The sequence below is a fragment of the Pararge aegeria genome, chromosome 22 (assembly GCF_905163445.1).
Source record: "Pararge aegeria chromosome 22, ilParAegt1.1, whole genome shotgun sequence".
NCBI classification, from domain to species: domain Eukaryota; kingdom Metazoa; phylum Arthropoda; class Insecta; order Lepidoptera; family Nymphalidae; genus Pararge; species Pararge aegeria.
The window spans coordinates 8,435,729-8,456,520 of NC_053201.1; the positions used below are offsets into that span (position 1 = coordinate 8,435,729).

At 34.7% G+C, this 20,792-nt stretch overlaps 1 protein-coding gene across 1 annotated transcript in view; it reads right to left on the reverse strand.

The window, feature by feature from the left end:
* Nucleotides 1-3,924: 3,924 nt before the first annotated feature.
* The window catches only part of LOC120633975 (atrial natriuretic peptide receptor 2-like), a 51,171-nt gene continuing 34,303 nt past the window's right edge, over nucleotides 3,925-20,792 (reverse strand). Inside the window, exons 2-8 of the mRNA XM_039904411.1 lie at nucleotides 13,619-13,758; nucleotides 8,209-8,353; nucleotides 7,148-7,297; nucleotides 6,290-6,482; nucleotides 5,583-5,757; nucleotides 4,646-4,836; nucleotides 3,925-4,464 (exon numbers count right to left, since the gene is read on the reverse strand). Coding sequence (XP_039760345.1) covers nucleotides 3,925-4,464; nucleotides 4,646-4,836; nucleotides 5,583-5,757; nucleotides 6,290-6,482; nucleotides 7,148-7,297; nucleotides 8,209-8,353; nucleotides 13,619-13,758 — 1,534 coding nt within the window. The remainder of the gene's footprint in view (nucleotides 4,465-4,645; nucleotides 4,837-5,582; nucleotides 5,758-6,289; nucleotides 6,483-7,147; nucleotides 7,298-8,208; nucleotides 8,354-13,618; nucleotides 13,759-20,792) is intronic.

The following is a 20,792-nucleotide window of genomic DNA, read 5'->3' on the forward strand; positions in this document are numbered from 1 at the left end:
GGAGTGAGAAATTACTTGCGGACGCTTTAGGTTTTACATTTTAAGACAAATGAAATGCATTCACTAGCCAAGTATCTTACCATAATTATTTTTGACGATCTCCCTGTCGCGGCAGCTCTGGTGAGTGCTATAGGTGTTTCCAGGTTCGATTCCCGCAATTTAGGAATTTTTCACTTCTGTATTTCCTTTAGACTTGGTTGGGAGGCTTAAGCTGTGGAATCACAAACCGACTCACTATACCGACAAAGATGTGCCTCCAAGCGTTTTCGCGTTACGGTATGATTTTAAGCGGCTTTAGTTTAATAGAACTGACATGCACGTAACAGGTGGGGTCGCTACCATCTTAGAATGCATAATATCTTACCACCAGGCAGTGGCGTGCATAGAGGATATGAAATAAAATGGACAAAAACTCAAGTACGATTTATAAAAAACTTAAGGATAGGCATTGTAAGAGTTATAAAAAGTCTATCCTAAAGTATTTATAACTCGTACTGGAGATTTTCTTCATTTTGTATCATCTGCATACCCTGTGCATACCCTCTATGCACGCCACTGACACCAAGGCTTGATTGTAGCAGAGGGCTCACTTTTAGAAGATTAAATAAAAAAAAAGTATCATCAGCCTTATTAATGTCTCACTGTGTGTTGATTTCCGTAGCAAAAGAAATTCATTGTGGCTAGCCCAGGCAGGGGACAAAAATTATATCCCCTGATTATATCCCCTCACAGGGGATATATTTAACGTGTCAACCTGCACGGGAACATGGAATAATAAATAAATAAATAAATGTACTACGACAAAGCACACATCGCCATCTAGACCCAAAGTAAGCGTAGCATGTGTTATGGGTACTAAGGTGACTGTTGAATATTTTTATATGTTATAGGAGAAGTTTACCCCTGTTTATTATTATTTGGATATTATTTACACTTGTGAGCCAAAGCTCTGAAAGTTGATTAATCTGTGGGAGAAGATAAATTTTTATCTCGTGCCCATGCTAGCCGTGCAGTCGGAAGTTAGTCAAACCCCCTACCTCGATAGCACAAGAAGCCTTTTGTACCGGTTATTACCTACTTCACTGCTCAAATACGGTTTGGCAGGGCTTAATGATTATTATCGCATTACGAGTAAATGGTGGTAGCCCAGTGGGTAGTACTTCGACTTTACTTTGAAGGGGCCGAGTTCGAATCCCAGCCTTTTACTTACTTATTACCTTTTCTAAGTTATGTGCGTTTTCAGCAATTATATATGACGTTCTTCAACGGGGAAGGAAAACATAGTGAGGAAACCTGCATGCCTGAGAGTTCACCGTAATGTTCTCAAAGGTGTGTGGAGTCCACGAATCCGCACTGGGCCAGCGTGGTGGACTTCAACCTTAACCCCTTCCAATTGTGGGAGAAGACCCGTGCCCTATAGTGGGCCGGTAATGGGTTGATATGATCAAGTTAGTGGTTACGTATTTCATATATCTCCGTAAACATAACAAGAAATACGTAAGGACCATTTAAACTGTTACCTACAATGTAATGAAACGCCTAGTTTTATATAAAGAGAAAAGAATAAAACTGTGAGTGAAAAGATTAGATCAAGCTGCAAATACATAATTTTTTAATTAACTTTATTTTATTTGCATAATTTTTGCTGACGTACGTAGTACGTAAACGTAGTCGTACATGCATTTCTATTGACGCAATGGCAATAAGAATAAACACTTAAGTTCATCTGATGAATCTTAACATGAGAGTTGAACTTAAGTGAGATGTGAGAGTTCAACGCCCACTGACAAACAAACAGAAGGACGGACCAACGGATGAATGGACAGAAGGACGGACAGCTGAGGCCTATTAAAAGTAAAAACCCAAAAAAAAATTAAAACAACTTACCGAAATGCTTGCTTCTTTAGTGTTCCAGAAATGATGTTTTAATATGCGTCGAGAGCGATTATACAAATAAGGTTCGCCATCCTTGTTGATAATAGTGAAGATATTTGCAGACGATTACGCCATCCCCTTTAATGGCTACTCAGTCATCGCCCATTGCTCTAATGTGCCTGTTTATGGGCCATTTAAGGAATACTACGCAATTAAATGTGCGACCACTAATAAAATTAGTAATTTTATTGTGTGCCGTATATCAAGCCTGAAATTAATTGTATTAGTGATAACGGACCATAATGAAATCCCATCCCGAAAGGTCAATCTAACAATAGGCTATTTATATTTAACCTTCATTTATAAGCTCATTTTATCTATATTTATAAAATGTTTCTGCCTGTGACTGTGGAAATAACTGCCTTTAATTATGCTCGTAATATTATGAGCATCGTAAAGGGCATAAGGCATAATAATATCTCACAGCTGGGTACAGGTCTCCTCTTATATAGAAGACAGGGAATTAGGGGAATGACCCGTCACGCTGCTCTAGAGAGTGTTAGCGGACTTCAACGGCTAGTCAGATAATTTAAAACATACAAAACCGTGTACAGTATTAATATGTAATTAATATACCTCTAATGTTCTAAATGTTTACCATAAAATGGTAATATAGGAAAAAGCTAGTGAGCTAGCAAGATTACGCGTGTGTGAAGTGAGAAGTGCTCGAGGCCTTTTGACTGTTTTAAGACACAATGCACTGCATACGAAAATGGCTTTATTAGGGTTCTGTATGTTCTAAATTCTATGCGGCAATAATTACAAAACGAAGGGTTATTGTGACAGAGACGGTTCTAAAAAAATCTAGAAACATTACAATAAACAGGCCCTACCCGAAAATCGACCCGATTTCGGCCCTACCCAGGAGTTGAAAATTGAAAAAAAATGACAAAAAGAAATTTCTAGAATTATGCAGTGCAAGAACGCTTGACTAAATTTTACTTACCTCTTGGAAATTGTACGTGACCGCAAATTATGAAAAAAAAGAGAAATATGCGTTAAACATTTATTTACCCACATAATGTATTTGACAGATTATTTTTAAATTAACCGCCAATATGCTGCAAGAAATCAGCTTGGTTCAAGTATTACATTTATGATCTCCTTGCAGCATAATACTTGCAGCTCAGCATATGGAGGCTACCTCGAATTCACACTAAGGAACTTCAAATAATTACATTCAATTAAAATTAAAGGATTCAACACAGCTCTTATAAAAATCTTGTACTATTTAACAACGTTATCACAATGAAACACCTACGACTACATTGACTAAAACTTTAAAATCTCAATTAAAACTTTAATAAAATTTGGTTTCCATTTGACTTACAAAAGTATTAGCAATAAATGCTCTAAATAAGTAAACTGATGGACATTAAATAATCGTATTATATACGCGTTTATAAGGAATAAGATGAAAGCTTTGAAGTTGTTAGTTAGAGCATTGGGGCCAATCTATCAACTATACCCGTGTTTACAATTATCAAGTTACACAAGATTTAAAAAGGTACGGAAGTACAAAAGGTTAGTAAAAATACTACGGGGGCTAATGTAAAATACAATAGTTATCTGAAATCTTCTATATCCACACAAATTCTCACTACTGCTTTCTGTTTTATCGCATATGCGACATTTAACAATATATTTTAATAAATATTCTTAAATTTAATATATTTAATTTCGTCTATATTATGTCCTATCATAGTTTTAGGCTTACTCTAAAATTCGGAGTAGGTTTTTTGGTCACCTACATAATAAGTACTATATCTAAAAGTATTAATTGTACATTCTTAACCTATTATACGAAAATTCTTAAATGATTGACTAGTCCGTTGCTTTATATACGTGCTTTGCACTACAATATAAGACTACTTTGAATACACATTAAAATAAAAGGTTTAATAAATAAATAAAGTAGTGATTGACATCATTTGACTCGTCTTTGAAGAGAATGTAAGTCATTCTTAGAATCAGTTCACGATTCAGTCTTCACTTTTTACACGTGTCCCCTTTGTTATTCTTAGCAACTTCATTGGAGTTATTCATAGTACTGTTGAATCGGTTTACAACGTCTCGCACTTTTCCTTTATTAATTACAAGCTCTTTGTCATAAGTAGGGGTAATTAGGCCCTTTTTCTTGCCATCTTTACCATTACAAAGTGGTTTGTTATTGCTATTACTGTTTAGTGAAGCCATCGTTGCGCTTTGTGATAATCTAAATTCTCTGACAGCATTATCTATGTTGTTGATGAGGTCCTTAGCTACAAATGTCGCTATTTCATGTTTTATGCGTTCCCTTTCTGTTAGTAATTCAAGTGGTTTGTTATTAGCGTTGTCTTTAGTGCCATTTCTTTCAGGACTTTGACTGTGTGTCAATGAATGTGAAGCTGGGCTATCGGGTCCTTGGAATGTAATGCTTGGGTTATTTGTTATTGTGTTTTCAACGGTATTGATCACACTTGCCCTTTTGCTTTCATTCGGTCCCGATTTATCACCTAGCAACCAATATGTGGTCATTTTCCCTTTTCCCTGCAAACAAATATTATTTAGATAAAAAAAAGGCAGAAATATAAAAAAAATGTAAAATTCAAAATGTGTTTAATTTCACGTTCAATAAATGATTATTTCCAAAGAAATCTCAAAGACTGATGATGTACGTTTGAAGTGTTAAACACTAGAATTATTTAAAATGAAATCTAGCAAATTATACCTTCATTGTAATCTCCCCTCGGCACTCCAGATCAAAGCAATCGTAAAGGTCAAGAACTTCTTTAGTTTTCGGGCTAACGTGAATTTTGAGTGCTTCTCCATGCGACTCCATTCTCGATGCCGTATTCACTGTATCCCCAAACAAACAGTATCGTGGCATCTTCAAACCAACCACTCCAGCTACCACTGGACCTGTTACAATTAACTCAATGTCTAAACAGAGCAGAACATCAAACAAAATAAATAGACTAGAAGTTTTGATAGTAAAATGCATATTATTTGAAGATAATAATCCGCATTGTTTTTTGATAAACCTTGAAAGTTTCAACAGTAACAGTTAAGTGTTGTTCGATCTAAAGCTTCGATCGTTATTTTTTTACTTTTGTCATTTAAATCAATGATAATAATGTGTCTTGTTCATTATAACAACTTGAAATACCATAAATCAACATAAAACATCAAAATTAACCAAAACTATGCGCATTGTCGTAGAATACTGCAGTAACTACTGCAGCATTTTCATTAAAATAACTGTGCACGGATGTCTCTTAAAATATCTGAAGAACACTTTTAATTCGATTTTACTTGAGCTTAACGAGACACAATCGGTCCAAGTTTTCTTAAAATTAAAAGACTAATTCATAGCTACTGAAATAAAACAAAAAGAACTGTGAGAAATAATACGTAAAGACCGTGGATCCATATATTTTCACTTTACCCAATAATAAAGCAATTGTTTGTGATACTAAAGCAATTTGTTTTGTCTTGGTAAAATAAAGTGATCAGACCAATATCTAATAATTAGCCTAGCTGGTATTTGCAGTGCTTTATTTTTGAGGAAAAATCCACAATACAATCGGAAGATTATTTATCAATAGTAGGTAGCACCTACCCACGATTTTACGACTACAGTTTATTTGGCTAAAGACTTAATATACCTGAATGCATTCCAATCCTTAGGAGTAATCGCTCTCCGGGCCTGTGGGGTACAGTCTTCACACGTACTGCTCGAAGAAGTGCAAGAGACATTCGCGCTATTTCAGCGGCGTGACGGTTGCCATTGCGCATTGGTAGACCAGATACTACCATGTATGCGTCACCAATTGTCTCCACCTATTACCGAAATAATCGTAATGATCAAATGTCACTTTCTTACCTAAGTTTCAAGGTATTTAGAGAACCAATACAATAAATACACTTTCATAATAATGCAAATGCAGGTTTTTTTTGTTATTGGTTAACTTACACAACTAAACACTTCGGAATACTTTTGTAAATATAATTGCATCATTGGACTAAAACTGTGGAGGTAGAGTTTATCTCTTCTTAGCTCCAAATAAAGATTCATTAATAAAGTGCTTTTTCATAGCGCTTAAAGGGTTTATTGTTTCTTACAAAAAAACTAACGATAACATCTTTTAGAACTAAATATTCAAGAAAAAACAAACTATAACTACAAGTCTTTCGATCGTTATCAACTCGATCCACTTGATTTAACATTCAAAGCATTTCGTCTTTGAGCAATCCGTCGCTTTTCCCTTAGAAGTCGAGTACGTCATTACGTATACAAAAATTTTATTTGAATCCAGGATATATGTTTGCCTCAATAAATTTTCAAGAGTTTAAAATTATTAGTCATCCTTACCTTATAAACGTCGAAGTTTTCAATAATCGAATCAAAACTTGTATACAGGTCGTTGAGCAAGTCCACAACCTCAAGAGGTGTGGATTCAGCTGAGAGCTGGGTGAAGCCGATGATATCGCTGAAGTAGATTGTAACTTGGTCATAAGTCTCTGCCATGACGGGCTGACCCATTATTAGTTGTGAGGCCACGGATCTGGTAAGAATTTGTAATAGATGTGATAATAAAACAAGTGTCTCAAAATAAATAGCAATCAATCTATCAAAAATACTTTATTCAGAAATAAATCAAAGAGAACAAAGGTGCAAGTCATTTAAATGTGTGTAACAAATGCGGCCTTATCTTATCAATTATAGTGATTTCTTCCAGACAACCATTATGAGGAATTGGCCCACATATGAATCCTTATAGCGGTGCGCAAAGCTCTAAGTTTATACATACATATTATTAATTACAAAAACAGTACATATATAAAATAAATAAAATAAACTAATACATATTTCCCTATGGTAAAATAAATAATACTAAAACTACATACATATATAATATTCATCTATTCTATATACATATATAATATTATAATGTTCATCTAGCTAAAATTCATAACTATTTTCTGTACTTTATCTTCGCCATTGATTGCCTGGAAGAAATCGCTAAGCGATAAGGCCGCCAAATTGTATACGTTGTTTTGTTATACTTTTCTTTTTTTCCATGTACTTTTTGTGGTGTGCAATAAAAGTATATTCATTCATCCATTAATTTTTTTGAAGTAGTAAAGCTTTTTGTGACAGAGCTGGCCCGGGAAAGTCGCCATGTTTATTTCAGTTCTAATGAGCTCAATGTAAACACTTGCAACTTACTTAGGCAATAGCTGGTATAATAACTCCTCGCATTTTCTTTTTTCTTCCAAATAATCTGACGTCCGTTCCTCTACAAGAGCCTCCAAATTGTTTGCGTACTGTTCAACTTGTGTCAGTAACATGTCCAGTCGAGTTGATGTTTCGCAGTCCCTTTAAAACAAAACTTATACGTAAAAATCATTTACAAAAATTTTTACTGGATTGCAATTTATAAACAAACTTACGAGAACAAACTAACTTGAAAAATTCTAAATGAAAGTGAATCCTTCTTAAACTCATCGCAGCGTAATAAAGTACAGTAAATTTTATAGTTTTGCCGTTTGGTGAAGACAGTTCAGAAAACAGTTGTCACCACCCTTGTTCTTCCCGCGGATGCTTACGAGGCGACAATGGTAATATAAAAGAGAACGGGCAGTAAGTCCCATCTGTGCTACTACTACCATCTACTGCAATCGCCAACGTGCATCGTGATGATTTTGGGCAAACCGTCGCATTGGGGGAGTATTTTAGTTCAGCAGAGAAGTGTAATGCTAAGGCTAGCGATAAATCTTCTCTCTCTATGGTCGTTCCTTCATCACTGAAGATCGTGGTCCTGGTGAGATCTCAACTTCGCGTTGGTAAACTGTCTCCATCGACTTCGATAAATCTTAAAGCTAATAAAAACCAGAAGTAGAAAAAATCACATTAACTACAAATCACGAAACCTGTCAGACAGTTCATAAAACTTTTACATTTTATTATGAAACATGATTGGCATGAAGAGAATTATCGTACTCTGAAATTATATGTATAGTCTTATATGTCTCTATATTAAATGGCGACAAATGGCTTGTTTATAATACTGATGACGATTTCGATGATGGTGACGATGATGATGTTGATGATGACGATTTCGATAATAATGATATCTGTGACCTTGAAAGAGAAAAAAAGGAATGGATCAAATTAAAAAGAATCGGCCAAAAAAAAAGGTGTACAAAAAAACCATGCACGGCAGTTGAAACACGAAATGTTCAGGTCACCTTTCAGTCTATACTTAAATAGTCAGCCAACCAACTTACTTGTTGATCCTATGTATGTTTTCCTTTAGAGCTGAGAAGTCTGGTCGGTCATCATCTGGCAATGTCCAAGGTGGTTCTCCTGTGAGAGACTGGCGCGGTGACACTGACAGCGGTGATGTACCCCGATTTCGCATGTCTGCACTACCTGCAATTTTTCTTTTGTCTTTAAATATCTCTTTTTATTCCAATACAAGTTAGCCACTGAGCGTAACCTCAATGGTGACAGATGATGGTCCAATCTTAGATGGTAGCGGGCTAAAGGGTATAGCAGTTATACTAAATTAATACTTCCTAATAAGTTTCTAACACAGCATGTATCGGAACGCTAAATCGCTACGCATCACGTTTTTGTTGGCTGTTAACTAGCTCGTAACTTGCTAGCTCCTAACTACCACATTAAAAATATCGGAACGATAAATACCCATTGGGATTAAACCCGGGACCTTCACTCATATTGCAGTGCTCACCACTGCGTCACGGAGGTCGAAAAAACGAATAGTGCGTGAGTGTGTTTTGGTGTTGGTATTTGTTTGTTTAAACGAAGCATTTGTAATTCGTTGCAGTAGATTTTAAAATAAAACCTAAGAAAGAACGCCTAGCAAAATCAAATAGCACGAAGCCGAATAAAGAACTAAAAATCCATAGATCAAAGTAAGTGAAACTTAGTAGAGAAGTTGCGGAGAACAACTAGTAAATCTTTGGCATCCGATCCACAAAACCTAACGTATTAAAACTCAAAAAAGACCACATTACAATTTTTAATTCAATGGAACACAAATTTAATCAGCTTTTCTGCTTAACGAAGCTCATTTAGCAATTATAGCCGTTCCATATCGATTTCAAATTTAATTATTATGTTTAACAACACAATCAAGTAGAGCCCAAAACAAAAAGCATTAACCATTGCTAACAATAGTAACATTTATTATCTCCTGTCACTAACAATGACACGTTTATGAATAGCAAAAGTGTGGACGAGTGCTTAGAATATACACAGGCGGTTTCCATTTTGCAATAATTAATGCTTCCCAGGCGTCCTACATTGTGATGTTTTAAACACAAAAGGTGCTGGAATGTTTAGAAATTAATGGAACGCTTTACAATATGATTTTTCGCTGAATAATGTTAGGAAATAAGGAAAATTTTGAGGCATAATAAGATTTGGTTTGTTGGTATACAATCAGCACATATTTTTTCTTTATCGTGTGAATATAGTTGTTGCCGCAACTTCTCTTCCCGCGGTTGTCGTACGAGGCGACTAAGGAATTATAACGGAGAACGGACGGCAGCGTCCTCCGTGCTACTGTTCCGTCTACTGCGATCATCAACCCGTCTGCTCAGCGTGGTAATTATGGGAATCCCTCCTGTTGGGAAAGGCTTTTAGTCCATCAATTATCTGATAGAAGCTATAGAAGATATAATTTATGGTGATTTTACTGATATCTAAATCTTTTCGGTAATCAATATTTGTTTCTTCATTTCAAGGAACTAAAAGGACTGACGTCTAAATTGGGTGAAGATTTAGTTGAAGTCTTTGGAGATGAAGGACGTAAAACTTCAAAGTATAACAGCCATCAATAGAATAGTATAATAACAGAAAGCAGACTGAGTAACAATGCTAAAGGCTTCTAGATTTTTTTTCAGATGTAATAATTTACTCAATATGTTACTAACTGTAAGTACTTATGTTGAGATTCAAATAAGATTACGACTCTTAAAATTAAGGTATAAAAAGATAAAAATTACAATCGAAGTGGTATAAGAACACAAGTACCTCGGAGTAGACTATTTATTTAAAAATATAGAATAATAATAGAATGGGCTATGTTAGATGACTGTCTGCAAGGAAATCCTCAGGAGACCCAAGCCGATATAGTCTAAAAGTTCAAAGAAGCAATTGCTTTGCAGAATCGATTGCTGGTGAAGCAAACCACTCCTGAAGTGTAAATCGCGTTTACATTATCAGAAGGACAACGGCCCGATGAACCCTAACCAGGTGACCGGAAAGGCTAGATAAGGAAGGTGGAAGAATTTAATAATATTTCAAATCTTGAAAACAATGTTGTTTCGTAAGTGGTCATAATAATATTGTTAATTTTAGTGATAATGTGCGGAAAATATTTTGTTATATTTAGAAGCATTACAATACAATTTTTTGTTGAATTATTTCAGAAACATATTTTGGGACGATGGCCTTTTATCCTGAAAGCGACGCTTAAGATTTATGATCTAGATAAATCTTGCAAACCCGAAATGTGGTATTCAAATATTTTATCCCGTACTCAATAAAGTTACCTCATAAAAGCAACACTAAAAGCCTATACAGATAATTTCTGTGTACGTATTTTAGAAGATAACCCACGGGTTAAAGCTGTGACGTAATCATATATTTTAGGGGTGGTTATGAATACATAGGAGTCAAAATCAATCATAGTTGGTATTTGGTATACGTACTGCTTAGCGATTCAATTATTTACTGCCCACCCGTTACAAAGGCCATCATAATTAAATCAAATTAGTGAGCCACCGCTATATTGAATTTATTATTCTGTCCAAAATTAAACAGTAAATATATCGGCCATTGTTTTTCCATACCATTTTCAATGAATTGATTTTATAAAAAACATTTTTATATTATTGGGAATACCGTTTCATTAATACCAAACTTAGACCAACATTTATATGCACGTATACTTGCGTGACAAACGAAATTAAATTCATTATTTATTTCCGTAGAGTAATTTTAGATAAAATTATCAATGCCAGCTATCTAGACCCTATAAGATCATCAAAGGGTTGCGTTTTTGACATATGAAGCCTTAATCTAAATAAAATGAATAAATAAAAAAAGCAAGTTTAAAAAAAGAACCCCTTCTTCGGTTTTGCGCGATGGTTTTAATGTAGATAGATAATTTGAAAACCTAATTTTATAACTTAACTTACTTTTTAAACAAAGTCTGTATAATGAAATAAATAATCTCCGTCTTCAACTTTATACTATTATTTTTGATATTCTAATCATGCTAATTGTTTAATTTCATGGTAAACAATGTTTACGTTTCTTATAATGTAAGATGGGAATAAATAAATAAATAAATAAATATACAGAGTTACTGACATCAGTGAGTTGCTAAGCTGAATTGGAAATGGGCGGGGGACATAGCTCGGAGAACCGATGGACGTTGGGGTTCCAAGGTGTTGGAATGGCGACCCCGAACAGGTAAACGCAGTGTTGGTCGGCCTCCAACAAGGTGGACAGACGACATCAAACGAGTCGCTGGGAGCCGCTGGAAGCAAGCGGCAAGGACCGTGGATTTTGGAACTCTCTATAAAAGACCTATGTCCAGCTGTGGCCTTCAATCGGTTGAAGTTGTAATGGAGATGATGTTATCTTCTTTTTGATTTAAGAACAAAACACAGATTGCAGATATTATGATTATGATTGCTTAAATGCAACTTCGAACTTGCTGCAGCCAAAATTTAAAAAGTTATAACAGTGTCACCATAACTAGGTAGGTACTAATCTCTTTTGGCGACGTTGAAGTTTATAAAATGCAAAATATTTTGCAATCTATAATAATAGAAGATAGAAATGTTTAGGAATAAGTTCATTGTATATCTTATCTAACATTCTATTAGAATTACTCTGCTGTTTCAGCAGTATAAAAATATTTATATATCGTTATTTTTATGTGTAGTACATGGTCGAGGTATTAAAGTCAATTAAAAAAGAAGCAGATATTGCAAGACGCGATAATATTTAAGTGTAAACGTGTAAACAAGTCAACTTATTCCTCAAAATGAAGTTTATGTCTTCTCTGAAATAATGAAAAATATACCGAGTTGAGATAAAAATATCATTAGTCACAAGATGCAAAATGTAAATAAAATAAATGATGTTTTAAATAAACACGGACGAGTATCTTTAGAAAACATGAGCGACGCAAACTTTCTTATTTTCTCTTAACACTCACTGCAAAAATAAATCAGAAAAGTTTTCCGTGCCATAAGTACATGACGTTCCTCGATCGAGAAAACTTTAATAGGAAACCTACAAATAAAAGTAAATACATCATTGAGAATTTTTATTAGTTTGTCATGGTTGGTAATAGCGTTACTTAAGCGTTTCTAAGTTAAAACTCAGTCACTACAACATAGCCCGCCCACCCTCTTTTGAGTAGCGTGGTGCTTTGATGCTATCCATCTCTCCTAACATAGGGCGGCCTTTGCCCAGCAGTGGACATTAAAAGGCTGAGGATGGTGATAATTATGTTGATGATAATGATATTTTACACATTTAAGCACAGAATTAAGAATACACACATACAGAAACCGTGTACACGACTAATATTGAAGCATCGAAAACCACTCCACTTTAGATTGGTTTCTCGAACAAACGGCATGTTCTAAGCGTTCACCATAAAATGAGAAAACAATTGTGGCCTGCCAACATTCCCTGGCGTTTTCACTGTTTTTGGAAACAATGCACTGTGCACAATAATGACTGAATGTTCTTAATTCAATGCATTTAAAATTTGGAAATGTGTATATTACGCTCTATTCTTTTTACACAAATATATTAACATAGATTTGTTTTTGTTATTGTTCATAAATCCATTTAAAATTAAAGTTGTAAAATTTTTTATGCGTCTGTATATTATAAGTATGTATGTGTATTATATTCATAAAAATATTGATCAACTATCCATAACACAAGCTACGCTTACTTTGGGGCTAGATGGCGATGTGTGTATTGTCGTAGTATATTTATAATTTATTTATTTAACTGCATTATCTCCTAACAAGCTAACATATTCGTCTGCTTCAACCCTTACCACTAGGCTGGATTTCAGTCGGAGGCTAACTGGCAATGGAATAAAAATAAACCTTTAAAACTTAACTTTTTTGCCCTAGTATATATTTTATTACCAAAGTATTTTAATACAGTTGCAGTTTTTGACACTTAGTTAGCGCTGAAATTAAAATTTCAGTCTAAAAAACTGAGAAATAGGAATATCTTTTTCTTATTACCCAATGAGGTATAATCGAACTCATAAATATCCTGTATATTTAATTTGTAAACCATAACTCAATGAAACTTAATTTATTATACTCAATAAACAATGTTTTTTCTTTTATTTGTAGTTTCGATTTATAGCACGGTTATTCTAGATGACGTCACTAAAAAAAATCATTGCATTATTGTGAAATTTGTAACCACGGTACTTAAAAATGCGATCAAGAGTTTCCCTTTTTTAATTTTTTTGATAAATCTCTATCACTACTTAACTATGTGACATGGATTTTTTTCGTTATTTTTCCCAGAACTGGTATGAGTTGGCCTCTCGGCTGGTACCATTTTATCGTCAAGTTTTGGGACACCCTGTAGATTCAATTATAATATACTTACGTCTAAATTTGTCTTCCAAGATGGCCGCGCAATAGTCACATGCCAAGGTGCAGTGAGGTCTACGGGATTCGAGGAGAGGACTGACGGCTCGCCGTGGACTCGGCGAATCCGCACCTCCCGGTGGTACCAGCGACATGCTCCTGTTAACAAAATCAGATATATCTATTTATTTTGACTCCTTAATTGTACACTAAAACAAGTTAAGAACAAAGCATATGAGAGTGACAGACACGTTTTTGGGGTCGGGCTTTTTTCCAGGACTACTTTCTGAGTGTGGTGGATAGCGGATTAAATCCCTCGAAAACGGTTCTAAGGTGTTTTGATAAACAGAACTAAACTTGTTTTCTTATCCAGGTTGTACGGTATTCTATTTGCCCAGCAAGACTACTTTAGCTATTTAGCTCATATGTAAAAAATAAAAAAACAAACAATCTCTAATAAAACCTATTTTGCAATGAGAACGATCTTGGGCACCTACCTTTCAATAAAATCAAATCAGAATCGCTTCAACCGTTCGGTAAAAACGATGCCACAGCAAAGACACACACCCACACAGACACATTCCCACACAGCACACACACCCACACATCACCCCCGTTGTTTTTGAGTCGGGGGTTGAAAATAAAACTAAGTGTTATTTAGTAATAGACATTGGTCGAGGGTTTTGGGTTTTGGTTTTAGGATGAAATATATACAATTTTGAAATTTTCAAAAATTTCAAAATCGTATATATTTCGTATTTATATCAGTACAAAGCTCAAACTTGTTCAACAATATTTTACAGATTTAAGCCCAGATATTCCGCTCTGAGTCTTTCCGTAACATTAAATTACCACAAAACAATGTTTTAGACGCTGAATTCTTTTGAAATAAAGTAAAGCTTTATAGGCTTACGAAGATTTTTTCGGGTATCATTATGTATATCAACAATAAGTAGGTGAAGGCTGAGTAATTATTTAATATTTAATATTAAAACAGATTTATTATCCTGACGATCTTTAATAGTATCTAATTATTCTGACACCCAATATATATTTCTACTAACACTAATTAGAATCCTGAAATCGTGTATTTGTAATAGTTATAAGGGTCAAACTGTTTGTTATTGCTATGCCCTGACAGAGCCTCATGACTAATTAAAGGCATGGATGCAAAAATATATTACACTTAACTTCCTAGTTGCATGTAACAGACACGCAACTGTTTCCACGTTTGATTACCGAGTACCGCTTTTCCACGATATGAAGAAGCCTAAAACACTATGACCTTTGTCTACCTTACTGATATGTTTATATGGTTAATAAGATTCATTTTTTTTTATAATGTATGTACCAGAACTATGATAACACAGACTAATACATAAGGTATACAAAGGAAAACTTACATCTATAAGAGATCTCTTCTTAAAAAAATCTTATTAAAAATAAGTAATTTTGAATAAGTAATATCGGATACATTAATTCAAAAAAAATCGTAAACGATAATACTCACAATAATTGGGGCATGAAGTGTCCTGTCTGAATGTTTATCTGTATACTATTAGTATTTATGAATTTTATATTATATAGTTCCCATAAAACAAGCTACGCTTACTTGGTGCTAGATGGCGATGTGCTTATTGTCGTAGTATATTTATTATTATTTATATTTAAAAAAGCTTTTTTTAACTCCCTTTATTGCATTTTTACATTGAAACTGGATGGATCCATTTAAAGCGTCAGTAGCAGTGCTCTGCGCATTTAGGTCATAGCACGATGTGGCACACTCACTAAACGATAGATATATCGTTTCGCATAAATTATGTCTCCAATAACACTCATAGTTTTCAAACATAAAATTTGAATAAAAGGTTATTGACTGACTGATCTATACACTCATAGCTCAAACCGCTGGATAGAATGGGCTAAGGTTTGGCATTGAGATAACTTTTATGACGTAAGCGAAAATTGCGGGGGAAAAAGAAAATAAATTTTTCCCGCAAACAGAAAAAATGTAGGTGATTCGGAGGTTGAACGACAAATTTTTTTTTAAGATAGTCTTATATGATTTATTTGATCTTGAAGAAAAGCTCTTGCAGCTTGCTTACGCTAGAGTGGAGAAAAGTTCATAACCCCTACAGTTTCTACGCGGCATCGTACCGGAACGTTGAATCGCTCGAAGGCATGTCATTATCGTTAGGATGGTAATAATCCACGGCCAAAGCCTTCAAACAATTAGTCTGTTCTCTCAGATAATTCTAAAAATTCCCAAATTGTCCTTGCCGGAGATCGACCTCGGAACCTCCCACTTATAGGACCGCAGCGATGAACACTGCGCCAAGGAGTTCCCTAATATTATTATTACTAGATAATTTAAATTCTATATTTATATGAATATTAGCGGGATAAATGTTCATAAAAGTAAAACAGCAATAAAAAAATGAAGGAATGTTGGAATTCAAAAAATAGATAGCCATAAACCATCTAGGAAAAATTTCGCATCGAATGGTGGTAGTTTCATGTCGATACGATCAGTGGTTTAGGCGTGATTGAGCCTCAAACGAAGACCATTTTCATTATATATATATAGATGAATAATGAATATATGATATGAATATATTAGTATATTAGTTAGTTAAAATAATATATGAATATATTAGTTTCAGACGTGTTTGTGTTACACAAAATGAAAAACGCGTGCCTGAACCGCGAGTGTAAAATTGTATAAAATTATAGCTGAGCATTAAATTACACATAATTTCGTTGCCAAAGTTATACATATAACTACTTTTTACAAAAATTTATTTATTTCAAAAGTTTTAGTGCCAGTCCTGAGTTAGGAAATCGGCGGTGTCCAACTCCGTCCTTTGACTTTTATTTTGAACTAGCAGACCCGTTGAACTATACATACACAAAATCATCTAAACAGTCCAGTCGCTTAGGAGGAGTTAGGTGAAAAACATAGGCGCAAAATATTAGTACTTTTGATAATAATAATTGGGAACCGAGTAACCTTTAAAGTACTTTTACGTATAAAATCAATCGTTAGTAAGGCTAAGGAAACTCGTGGACGAAGTGGCCACTTTTCGCAGCAACCTTGACCGCAGAAGCTCCGAGCACGAATTCATGTAGCCCCCGTGTACAGTAACATAATCAGAATCATATCATATATAGTAGAGTATGTAAAACTTGTCGACACAGAAAAGTTAATAGATACTGCGATATATGGTATTATTTTTGACTCAGTACCACTTGGCATGAGGAAGAATAGCACGGCAATAGAAAATAGTGCCGATTCTTCTGTCTGCATATCTCTAAACTAAACTAAATAGATAGAACTACATGTATTGCTATCTCTTTATATTAATTAATCATATACCCTGGTAAAGGGTAGCAGTATTTTTATTTGCCAATTTAATTTCATTTTGTAAATGTATGTACAACCGTATTGGCACCAGTGTCATAAAGTGATTAATTTATTTATCATCTATTTATTTTATAAAATTTATTTTTAATAATCTTATTTTTTAAATAATATTATTAAAAATAAATTTTATAAATAATGAAAAACAATCAAGCATTGTACAATATTTATGATACTGAAAACAAAAATAATAATAATTTATAAACAAGAGCAGTTATAATAGTGCGAACAAATACATAAACCAAATTAAATATTTATATTAATACTAGCTGTTGCCCGTGATTTCGTCTGCGTTTGATTTTGTTTTTTGATGTGGCATTGAATTTGCTTGTAGTTCTAAAAAAAATTAAAGTATTCAGTATCGCTAAGCCTTAAATGAGGGGTTTGCTGTTGTCCACTGAGGAGTTATGTCCTCTATCTACAACCACATTCATCAGATCTACACAAAGTTTAGGCAAAATCAAACACATATTATAACCTCTATAGAACAAAAACTTTTTACAAACGTTGTAAAATCGTCAAACACTTTCATCCTCTCTCCCAAAGGAACCGAGCTTAATGTCGGGATAAAAATTATCCTATATTACTTCCTAACACTTCCAAGAATATGTGTACAAAGTTTCATGAGGATCGGTTAAGTAGTTTTTGCGTGAAAGTGTAACAAACAAACTTATATTGACATTTATAATATTAGTAGGGAAGTAGAGATAGGGATAGGGATAGGCATAACACCCTGATTAACAGTCCATAAAAAACTCATCAAACAGGCATACGGTTTATTAACCTGTGATCTGTGTCAATGTTCTAAACTCAAACGTTCTAAGTTACTCACTGAGTGACTGATCAACAGCTAAGCGAAACTCTTCGAACACAATAAGCAGAATTCAGGGGCATGTCTGTTCATGGACTGTTGTCATGGCCGCGCAGTGCGTGAGGTCCCTTACACTACCTTAAATAGACAGGTGTCTATTTTGTATCCACTTACCCAAACGACTAAAAGGTATCACGCAACAATGATTGAAAATTATTGATCAGTCAGCGATGCGAAGGTAGTGTGGCCTAGTTGTTATGGCGCAAAACAGTCTTTTCAATACCTGTTTCAGTACCTGGATTTCCTCTATGCCTCTTAGCGGGCTAATATTTTTATTAGATATTTATTTCTCTTTGACAAATCAAAATAAACTTTTTTGTGACCAAAATATATGGTGCCTTCAGAACAACATTGGTTTTCATGACCAAATACCGTCCCTAGAGACCTACATTAATAATAAAAGTGGTTGTTTTTATAATGTATTCTTAATTTTTACTTTCCATCTTATTTTAGACAACCGAAAAAAAAAACAACAAAACATACCACTTGTTATATTTCAAATACTCTGCCAATAACAACAACTATGATAATCGCATTGTGATATTACGTTTCATGATCTATTCTTGAAGAGAAATCATCATTAGGTTAGGACGCTACCATTTAGACTGCATCCTCACTTACCAGATAAGATTGTGATCACTGGCAAGGCAAGTGAGTTGCAAAAACATTAAATGAAACTTAAATCTATAAACGTATATACACAGCATAAGTTTAGCTCATGGAAAGTGTTAGGTGACGATGACACGAGTTCCATAATTTATGTTCACCAAAAAAAATTTTCACTTTAATAATTAGGTCTCTATCTCTGTAGCTACCTATAATTAACTAAAAGATGTAGTGGAACAGGCTTGATATTGTACTTACAATGTAGCCTTGAACAAAAGAACTATTCTATTCTATTATCGCGTGCCAAGTCGCTTCTGTGATTTGATTTTTGCATGGTTTCTTTGAGCTTCCTTCAATTTGTTCAGAGAAAATCATGATTAGCTTCTTTATTATTCGTAATTTTTTCTTGTATTACTGTACGAGGAAAATTGGGTCCTCTATTTGACCCACATCTTGGCAGTTATTTTTACTTATGTTTCGTCGATGTTCACGCAGAATATGGGTGAACATAAAGATACATTATTGGGAAGCCGATATAGAAATTAATTTTAAATGTCGAACCTGCTAGCTTCTATTCTTGGAAGCATCCGGTTCCGCTTTCATCTCTCGCAAGATAGAAAATGAATGTTAAAATAAAGTAGTAGTAAAATACTGATTTACTGTGGACTGTGGAACTCCCTACACAAGACATATGTCCAGCTATTGACGTCAATCGGTTGAAATGATAATGTGCTGATGACCAAACCTACTAGGCAGTTAATATAAACAATTTCGGGTCTCTATAAAATCCTTGTAAAGCTCTGTTTAAAAGATTCCCTTAGCTTTAACGCATAACTGAATCAGCGATCGACGTCGTGGGTTCGACTTTGATTTGATTCCCTCGACTACGCCTTGACTCGAGAAAATGTTCAATAAGAAAATCCGTTTATTTCTTACTTCCCTTTCAAAGTGCTCTTTGTTCCAGCGAAAGAGTAATAAGCATCAGAATAACGACAAGTACTTACTTTTACACGTTCCCCTTTTGTTTTTGTATTCAACCCAGTTGTTGTATTGTAAAGAAATATAAGGGATGCTCAGGGATTTTACTGTCACGCTTCGGTAAAAGCAATTAATAACTCTGGATTAACGTTAATGTCCGGAAAATATTCTTTTTTTTTTCGATTTAACTACAAGTTAGCCCTTGACAGAAATCTCCCCTGCTGTTATGTGATGATGAAATCTAAGATGCTAACGGGCTAACCTGTTAAGGTATGACAGTTATATTAAACTCATACCCAAAGTTGGTTTTAACGCGAAATCGTACCGGAACGCTGAATCGCTTAGCAGCACGTCTTTGTTTGAAGGGTGGTAACTAGCCACGGTGTAAGCCTTCCAACAAACCAGACAAGAGAAAAATTAGAAATCAAAAATTCCCAAATTGCCCCGGCCGGAAATCGATCACGGGACCTCCAACTTAAAACCACAGCGCTCACACTGCGCTAGGGCAGTCGTCAAAAAGAAGCTATTAAAGTTATGGAATATCTTATTTTAAATAAGAACATTAAATATTAAAAATTATATCCACTATTTTACAACATTCAACATCAATGAAAACGAAAGCGGTGAAGGAAAATACCGTAATATTTACCGCTATGCACGTCCAGCTGTCAGTATGTCTGTTAAGACATACTGACAGCTGGACGTGCTTAAAATACTTAAAGCTTGACGTGCTCCCCGGGAAAGGGGGCGAATCACCGCCAATTACAAAACTCCACCAAATTAAAAAATTCTTAGTACAACTAAGGTTTTTTTTTTTAAAACACTATACTTTTTATTGGCCCGACCTAAGATAGAACGTCGTGATCTGTTGCCTATTTTTATAACCGCAAAGACAAAATCGGGAGGTTAAACGTTAAGTAAACGCACACCAATAACCACACACTACAAAAGTACCCAATTTCATCGATCCTAACGTTAGGATATGCGGTCGGCAGACACGGCGGGCGCAATCTCAGTTAATTAGGTTGCGCTCTCTAATCCGAAGGGGTAAGATCTGAACACACTTAATACACACAAGCTAATATCTAAGCTAGTCTAGTTGTAAAGACTTCGGCTTCCGTTCCGGGGACCGAGGTCTATATTCTTTTTAAGTTAGAGTTAAGGGCATTTTAAGCAATTAAACATAACTTGCTTGGACAGTTAAGGAAATCATCGTGAAAAACCCTGTATGCCTGAGAGTACTCATAATGATCTCAAGCGCTTGGGAAGTATAACATTTTACACTTGGCCAGCTTAGTGGAATATGACTAAACCCTG